Raw genomic sequence first — 9,662 nt, 5'->3', positions numbered from 1 at the left:
AAGGAAAGACTGAATCACTGCTTTCGAGGAGGAGTCCAAAAGAATACACCGTTCTCACCCAAACCGACACACACTGTAGCTCATCATTTTCACAGGTTAGTCCGTACGGCCAGAGTAGCACAGAGACAGATATTGTCATTCTAACTTGGTCTTTTTTGCTTTTTTTAAGAAGAAAAAAACGAACCTGTAGGCGACATCGCACCTGAGCGCAAGCGATAGAAAGTTTCAGAGGTGGCGAGTTTCGGACCAAAAACCAAAGTTTGAAAGACCGAGAGAGAAGCGCGCACATGGCCGCACTGATTAGCGCTTACTCCTCATGGCCGGAGAGTTTTGAGTGCTCTGCGGGAGATGGGGATGTATCCGACGGACACACCTCCCACAGAGCTCCCGCAGACAAGACATCGGAGCCGCGCATACGGAGACCTATGAACGCGTTCATGGTCTGGGCCAAGGATGAGAGAAAGAGGCTTGCGGTTCAAAATCCGGACCTCCACAATGCGGAGCTAAGCAAAATGTTGGGTAAGAAAAACATTCTCGTTTTTGACTAACTCTTTCTTTCTTTCTTTCTTTCTTTCTTTCTTTCTTTCTTTCTTTCTTTCTTTTTCTTTTCCCCCACATATATTGACTAATTAGTGTAGGCCTAAATTAGTAATATTAGCCTAATACAGTCGCCTATATTCATATCCTTCGGCAAAAGTTTGTGAAGGGGAAAACAGTCGCAAAAGTTTTTTTAAACAGTTTTTGAATTAGAGATATTTAATTCCCCCGATGCTATACGTTTTATTTGGTTGTTACACGATATTAACATTTTAATACCAGAGAATTAAAACGTTTTTCGTCTTTATAGAATTCCTATATATATTTTTATAGTAGCCTATATTAATGCCTATGAACACCTGTGTTTTCCGCAAGCGGGATTTTGAAGCGCTTTATTAAAACTTCAGTCTGAAATTAAAAGGCTGCAATAAATTACTTATCTTGTCAGGCGACGTTGTGTGTTCAGTTCTCACCAGAGAATTTTGAAAGAAATGTCTGTTAAAGTCTGTCAGTTTAAAACACTAATCCCCCGTAGCTACAGCACAAATCGGCTTTATTCACAAAGCAAAAACTGTATTTACGATGATCGGTAGTAATTAATTGCTCATTTTGAACAGCACAAATGGTACTTATCCATATTATTTGGTTATCTATTTGCGTGTATCATTTTCTGTATTGGAAGAAAATACGCAAATAATCAGAAAATGTTTTACTGAATATAAATATTATAATACTGAAAATGTTTGCGGAAAAAGACTAAAACTCTTTATATACATATATTTTTAATTATTATTCAGTGTCCCCAAATTGACTGTGCCTGTTTAGTGCAGCATGTCACCATTAGTTCTAAACTTTAAAAAAATTGCTTTGCCTCTGTCTTATTATGAATAATAATGATGATGATGATGATGATGGTGACGATGATGATGATGATGATTATTATTATTATTATTAGCCTGGCATTATCATTGTTGTTGAAAATGTATTTGGAAAACTGCAATAAAGTTGTAATAATTTTTTTTAAGTGTTTAAAAATATAGAACCAAATACATATCAAAACAAAATTTCAGACAATTTATTGTAGAATCATCACCAATCAACCTCATTTTACCGTAAAGGTGGGATATTTAGTAAGATAATAATATTTTAGTGTTTATTAGTGAACAAATATAAACTTTTTATTTCAATCAGATGGTCAGGATTAAGTTAGCCTGGAAAATGTTTTGTATTTTTATCGTGTTTTATTATGATCAGGTTTAGTAGCGATATAATGCTTTTTCTATAGAACAGTCCCATCGGTCGTGAGTGTAACCCTGGGATGGTACATATTTTTCAACTGTTGGGATTCCAGTGTAATCATGCCAAGTAGAAGTCCATGTCATGTCTGTTACAGCCACCACTCTGCTATTACTGTAATAGTAACTCCATCAGTAGGTCATTGAGTATGAAACAAATCAGAAGTGGCAATAGCAGTAGTCTAGGTGTAAAATGTCTTGTGTTTGTCTGTGGCAGGTAAGTCCTGGAAGGCCCTGACCCCCTCGCAGAAGCGGCCGTACGTGGAGGAGGCAGAGAGGCTGCGTGTACAGCACATGCAGGACTACCCCAACTACAAGTACCGTCCCCGCAGGAAGAAGCAGCTCAAACGCATTTGCAAGCGCGTGGACCCGGGCTTCCTGCTGTCCGGCCTCGGCCCTGACCAGGGCTCCCTGCCGGATCCACGGGGCTGCTGTCACCCCATGGACAAAGAGGACGAGAGTCGAGTTGGCGGCGGGGGTGGCTTTTCCTCTCCGAATGCGGCCCTGCCTGGCGTGAGGGTCTTCAGGGACCCGTCCGGCTCCACCAGCAGTTTCGACACCTATCCCTACGGCTTGCCAACGCCGCCCGAGATGTCACCCCTCGACGCGGTGGACCACGAGCACGCCTCTTACTACTCACCTTCCAGCTCCGTCCCCACCAGCTCCTGCTCGTCCTCGTCCTCCTGCCCAGAGGACAGACGTCCCACCCACATGAGCAGCCCTCCTCCATACCACCCCGAGTACCCCCATCAGGCCTCTCTCCACTGTGGCAGCACTCATCTCAGCCACGTGCCCATGTCCCACCAAGGCAGCGGACCCGCCCTCATACCCACGCCACCGCTCTCCTACTACAGCACCTCCTTCCCTCAGGTCCCGGTGCACCACAGTCTCCAGGGCCACTTAGGCCAGCTCTCACCTCCACCCGAGCAGGGTCACCTGGAGAGCTTGGACCAGCTGAGCCAGGCCGAACTGTTGGGAGAGGTGGACCGCGATGAGTTCGACCAGTACCTGAACTCCACCAGTTATCACCCTGAGCAGGGCGGCATGACAGTGACGGGACACATTCAGGTAACAGCGTCGTCCACCTGCCCCAGCAGCACCACGGAAAGCAGTCTCATCTCCGTCCTGGCGGACGCCACGGCCGCCTACTACAACAACTACGGCATTTCTTAAAGAAGGCAAGCGAAAGCCGGTCCGTATGGCCAGGGCGCGTGGGCTGTAACCGAGTCAGCAGCGTGATTGACAGGTAAACAAAGAAGGAGAGAAGTAGGGGAGGAAAGAGAAGCCACAGGAAGTTAATGGACACAGGAAGTCAATGGACACCTCAGGGATGCATAGATAAAGCTCATTCCCATCTTTGTTTCCAAAAAAAAGAAAGGAAGAGAATAAAAAAGCAACTGGACAAACTTTTAGTCCTGCTGACACGTTCTCAAACATTGCCACAAATGCTTGTAAATTTGCTCTATAGCTTATTTATGTATCTTTGTTTTTGCATTAATCCATGTTGTATTGCTGTTATTTTCAGTCTTAATCATGTCTCTGTTACAAACCTCAGTTGTTTTACCTCAAGTTACTGTATTTAAATGAGGCTGGACTCTTCCACAAATCTTCCATAAGGACATGATGTATAATGAAGGAAAGACTCCCTTTTCTATCCACATCCATACGAATATATATTGTAATCATGAATTGTTACCAAGAAAATAATAATGATGAATATAATTGTATGCTGATTTAGATTTGTGACATTAATTTTATTTAAAATTAAAACACCAAATTTCAACTTTGATATCTTCACAGATATTGATGTCATATGAATAAACATAGCTCAGAGATGAAGTTGATATATATATATATATATATATATATATATATATATATATATATATATATATATATATATATATATATATATATATATATATATATATATTGATTGGACAGTATGAATGATTATTATGAAGGCATTTTCCTCGATGATCTGCATTGTGTATGTCCAAACACGCACAGAGTGATGACACTGTCTGTTGTTTTGGTCAACCTGAAAATAATGCTTTGTAAACGCTCTTTACCATTTTGTGAAATATTAAACTGAATGTTCTGAGAAGCCAACCCAAAACAGGCACCAGTAAATAAAAGCAACATTTAAACACAGGTATAAAACAGCCTCTTGCTTTTGGAAGTCGTGGATAGGCCTGTCTTATGTTCTCTTTGGCTTATGCTCCATGTTTTATACCTCCTTTTACTCTTTAATATCTTTAAATCCTCTGTGGTAAAATGGTAAATCATGCAAGACTCATTCATAGTAATTTTCAAGCGGGTCTGTCTGTCATTGCAGTTCCAAACATTAATTCAAAATGTTCTTACTCCTTTTTTTTAGACATACATTTAGACAAATTAGACACATACATTTGTTTCAGTTATTAGTGCTTCTGTAATAATGGGTCCAGGAATGTGCTTTATTTCAGCCCAGGCTTGGAGCTTCGGCGGCGCATGTGTTGTGAGCTGGTGGGACCCAGCCCGCTGGGCCGGGCTGCTGGGCTCACACCCGTCTCCAGCTCTGCGCTCCTCCTCCACAGTTCAGGGGATTAGTGTCGAACAGGCCCGGCTGCCACTGCAGCTCCTGCCTCCGTCTGCACCGCCCTTTTGTTTGCCCTGTCTAATTTGGTGTGTGTGTCTTAAGCAGAATGCTGAAACTCTCCTCCCACCCTCCCTCGTGCCTACGTCCCCCCCCCCTCCTCCTCTCCACCCCCTCCTCCCTATCTTGCTGATGCAGACTTTCATAATCTCCGCGAAATAAATAAATACACCTCGGCCCCCGTTGACTGTTTTACACGTTCATCGTTTTTCTTTTTCTCCTTTTCTTTTTTCCTTCAAATTCTTCTTCTTTTTCAATAAAAGGAGTCTGGGAGAGGAGCGGGTGGTGGCGGGCGTTTGACAAATCCTGGAGTCTGGCTTGGTCTTCCTGCGATTTTTGGGAACGGTTGAGTCGCGTTCCTTGTAAAGAGGATGTAGCGGAGGAGCGGTGTTTCCTGGCTGATAAGAGTAAAGCTTCTCTCCGTCAGGATGTTTGGGCCCCGGCCGGTCCCCCCATTAAAAGAGTCCGTGGCGGGGGGGAAAGGGAACCTGCTGTTCATTTTAGCAGGGAGGAAACATGGCTCTTGCTGATTAATATCTCACACCGTGGTTTTTAGGGCTCTTATTTGACCCTCCTCTGGCCTGGCCACACACATTGGGCTCAGCACAGATTCTCCTAATCTCTTTGTGCTCACTTAAAGCCACAAGTCCTTCTGTGGCCACTTCAATGATATTATCACTTCTTGAAACGCTTCACTCGTGGTTTTATGTCACATGTCTTTGCTCTCCTTTGGTCAGTCTGATTAAAGTGAATGACTTGATAACATTAATCATATGCCAGTGAAAGCAAACTGTTCCCACTGAGTGAGCTCGTTACCCATATGCCTGTGGCTGTAGTGCTCGTTTGTTGGAAGGGGATGGAGTTTGGGATAGAGGCCATGGAGCCAGGTAGCCCCAGGCCCTGGGCTCACTTGTGCTTTACAACCCAGACATCTCCAGAGTCTGGGCTGCAGTCACCACCTTGGTCCTGCCCTGGAGGTAGGGCACTGTGACATTTAAAACAATATTTTCTCAGCCCATTAACTTTTTTTTTTTTGGACAGATTTTCATTTGTGATTATTATGTAATAAATGTAGTCTGGGTATATTCCTTAATTAAATAGAAGTGTTTTGTTTTTTAATAAGTATGTTTTCTGGTTCATTTGATAAGTAATTTATTTCAGCAATAAATAAGAACTCAGCAAGAACTTGGCTGAATGATCAGAATCACCTTATTTTGCAAAGCTCCTTGTGATTATAGAAAGACTGATTAGATAATAGGAAAAAAAACACATATTCTTCTGAAACACACAGACAGATACACACAGACACACAGCCACACACACACACACACACACACACACACACACACACACACACACACACACACACACACACACACATATGTTCAGGACAATGCTCAATAGTATTGCAGTTTGTCCCTTTTGAGCATGTGAGTGATGCTGTGTGGTGTCTGATATAGAGGAGCCTGCGCACTCTCAGGAAATGAGGGCAAACATGCAGCTCATCTGCTTCTTTCTTTCCTGTGTGAGACTTGAATCATTCTCAATCTGGCCTGAGCTAAGAATACAATGCACCATTTTTAGTGACACCGAAAGAGTGGGACCTATTTCCATTTTCTTTAAATAGACCAAAAGATACTTTTCACACGTTTTACTACCTTTAATGCCTCTAGTTTTCATGCTCTGTATTTGGAAGCCTGTATTTCACTATATATATATATATATATATATATATATATATAGATAGATAGATAGATAGATAGATAGATAGATAGATAGATAGATAGATATAATAGCTGTGTGTCAAGATCGGTATTTCATTTATATTCATATTCACATACATGCTGTTTTCGGTGTAAACCTTAAGAAATCTCTCTGCAGGAAACAGGCTGAGTAAATAAATTTCCCTTTTTTAATGGCCTCTTCTTGTTTTTTCTCCATGATTGCTCCCTGGATTGGGTCCAGTCTCAGGTCAGCTCAGTGGAACGCGACTGTCAGGTAGTCTCAACTATTTCCTGTTTCCCCTGTAGTGACGTCATGTCACCGGGCAAATAAACAAAACAAGGTAACCTTTGCAATGTGAACTATCCCACTCATGGCAGGTATATGATACAGTGACAGTGACTGGGCGGCACCAATGAGCACATCTGGGTTAAATATTAAGCATCCTCAGGGAGAGGAGATCAAACTTAATGACATCCCGACTGGAGACGCATTGGCTTGGGTTTGGGTCAGTAAGTTTGCCCGTGTGTAGACAAAAACAGCACAACTGTGTCAGACCTCATGCAAAAAATGTGCCCGATAAACATCATGTAGTGCTGATCCTGAAGGAAGTCTGTAGTTTAAAGCAAGTTATAGGAGGTACGTGCCATAACTGTAGCTTCTTGGATCACTGCAGAAAACTGGAGTAAAGATCAGTGCATATTCCTTTAGAAGACCATGGCTAACGCATGCATCGTATCTATCGTGCAATGAATAACAAAATATATATATCAAAAATAAAAATTATTGGACTCATAAACAAAATATCTGAATATCAAATATAGAGCAAGATGCTGTATGTATGACCAGATTACATCACAGAATTCAAAGTTTTGTTTCACAAAGAATCATTGCAGTCTTTGGTCCTCATTAGTACAATGACATTCAATTCATTTACTCCAGCAGGACATATCTTTTTGTCTAAACCTTTAAAACTGAACAGCAGTCTGTCTGTACTGGTCAATCCACAGACCTGCATATTCATCCAGCTGGGATCCAGAGCAATAATAACCTGCTTACTATTCACACTTGGCATTGATTACCGGTGGCTGGGGATTATAGGTCTAGTTATTCTCCTGCTCATTGTGGTGGAACAACAGACTCGTCGAGCAGTGGTGGTGCAGGCGTGGTACAGGGCCGGTGGAAGAATGGACCAGACCCGGCCCAGGGCCCTGTGCCATGTACTGGAGCCAACACACCGGTACAGATGGGGGCCCCTGCAATACTTCAGGGACGCTGCAGCCAGCCAGGGGCCACCCACCTGTACCTGCATATGAATACAACAGCAGTACAGAGTACGACACCTGTTTTCTGCAGATACCGAAGGGTGCCATTAACTGGGAAAATGAGGCTGGCTTTCGTCTGCCAACATCAGGAATGGGAATATAGCTCTTCATTTGCTCTTTTTTTTTAGAGCAAAATGACTCTAACATCAACACTGCACACATTGTCTTCTTCTGTTTCCCCCCTACTTGTGCTATGTACACCAATTAAATATTATTCTGGCATGGATTAAACCTCATTTGAAAGTACATAATAATGACCAGTGTGTATACATAACAAGGATAACAGAGAAGTGCAATGAATGTTGCAAGCAAACTGTTTATAACAAAATCATTTGAACTCACCACTGACCTGAAATCAAAACCAACACACCAGTGACCTAATGCCATAAATAGTCCCTCAGTCTCTGTGACATGCTTGCCAAGATCTTCCTCACTTGTGATCTGAAACACACATGATAAAGTGACGTGTGTTGGTAATTAGTGGCTCAGAGCCATACACATGGCGACTTGCTGATAATAGTATTTGTAAACCACCTACCAGGGTCAGTGTGAGCAAGCAGCACAGGCTGCAGGTTTGTTTTTGAGCATCAGAGGAGCTCCCCGGGGTGCCATAACTCTTAACCCCAATGTGGAGGAGGATGTTCCTATTGTGCTTCCTAATTGCAATGTGGATCTTTCATTCAGACTGTGCAAAAAGTCTCGTCACATCCTGTTATACCATTGGCAAGAAATCCTGATGAAAACCCAAATGCAATCAAACACCTTTGACATGATGGCACTGCAAATTTATCAGGCATTAATTTCAAATCTTTTTTAGCCATTTTCTTATTCATCAAGCAGCATGTAGCCCTAATAAGAAAGGTATAAATCTGTGACCCATAGTAATGAGGAAAAAAATACAACTAAAAATCTCTGTAATGTTTTTCAAGTAAGGTAAGACTTCCTATTAATAGGTAATGTTCCTATTAATGCTGGATATTTATAGCCTATATTTATAAGAAAAAATCTAAAATAAATAATAACAATGTTAAATAAGTTCATAAATCTGTTCCCACTTCAAATAATTATATGCAATGTGCTAACAACTGCCATTGCTGTTAATCCGGTTTCTCCCCACTCAAAGCTGGCTATGAAATACAGCATTAAAGCTGCCTTAGTCAACTTAAATGAAAATAAAACAAAAATATACAAAATGGCTAACTCAATTCATTTCCTGAACCAAAAATAGCACTCAGGGTGATTGATGTCTTAAAGTATATCTTCCTGCTCTCTGTCTCCCATGGGCCATGCCTTTTCTTGTACACATTTGAAATAAACCTGTCTTGAATTTTTGCCTCTTGGATTGCATGTCACTGTTGAAATGACATAATGTTATGTGAAACAATGAAATGTTATGTGCAAATAAAATAAGGATGAAACCAAGATATTGAGAACATTTACTCATTCCCGTATTGGTCTTTCTTTAATATGAAACTTCTAGATGAGTGTTCAGATCCAAATATGTCAGTCTGACAAAAAAAAATCAGTGCCTTGATCCTATGTGTTTATGTATGACAGCAGGAGAAACAGTAGCATGCTGACCTTGGCCAGCACACAAAGTGTTGGCGCTTCCCCTCATGTGTGCAGACATTTTGTATGGATGTTGTTGATGTCTGGATGTTGTTGATGTCTGTTAGGAATTTCTTCCTGGTGGATGCTTTGCCTCGTTTCCTCTAAGACTTCAGATCAAATGGAATCCTGGAAATGACTCATAATATCCCTAAAGCCTGACACTAGGTCATCAGCATCTTGACAGGTGCAAAACAGGATGTTAACTTTTTAACACATTTTCTCGACCCCATATGTTGAAGTGTGGCAAAGAAAAAGGAAGGTGTGGAAATGCTTTGGTGAATCTCTTAAAATGAGCAACTGTCCACAACACTATTCCATCAATAGGACAACCGTGTATCTTACATCCTGAAGTCATCATACTCAGACTTCTCCCTTCTCCCAGGTCTTAATTATATTCCCACTGGCAAGGTTTAGTGCTCAAAGATTGATCTTTGACAGATCAGGAGACATCTCACATCTCGTTTTTATTTGTCACAGATAATTGTGCTAAAAATCTTGTCTTGGCCAGGACTCCTCTGTAAATGAGATTGCAAA

General features: G+C 41.6%; 1 protein-coding gene across 1 annotated transcript; it reads left to right on the top strand.

The window, feature by feature from the left end:
- Window positions 1-17: 17 nt before the first annotated feature.
- sox7 (SRY-box transcription factor 7) lies at window positions 18-3,986 on the top strand. Its single transcript, XM_077016937.1, has 2 exons — window positions 18-519; window positions 2,050-3,986. Exons 1-2 carry the CDS (start codon window positions 288-290, stop codon window positions 3,003-3,005), a joined length of 1,188 nt encoding a protein of 395 aa, XP_076873052.1. The 5' UTR covers window positions 18-287; the 3' UTR covers window positions 3,006-3,986.
- The last annotated feature ends 5,676 nt before the right edge of the window (window positions 3,987-9,662 follow it).

The sequence above is a fragment of the Brachyhypopomus gauderio genome, chromosome 9 (genome assembly GCF_052324685.1).
Source record: "Brachyhypopomus gauderio isolate BG-103 chromosome 9, BGAUD_0.2, whole genome shotgun sequence".
In the NCBI taxonomy this organism is placed as follows: domain Eukaryota; kingdom Metazoa; phylum Chordata; class Actinopteri; order Gymnotiformes; family Hypopomidae; genus Brachyhypopomus; species Brachyhypopomus gauderio.
This window is presented reverse-complemented; position numbering and strand designations above follow the sequence as displayed.

Bases quoted from the DNA above. Each gene is read 5' to 3' on its own strand.
- sox7 (XM_077016937.1), top strand. From the start codon at position 288: ATGGCCGCACTGATTAGCGCTTACTCCTCATGGCCGGAGAGTTTTGAG. The intron at 520-2,049 runs GTAAGAAAAACA...TGTCTGTGGCAG, and splicing joins GGAGCTAAGCAAAATGTTGG to GTAAGTCCTGGAAGGCCCTG.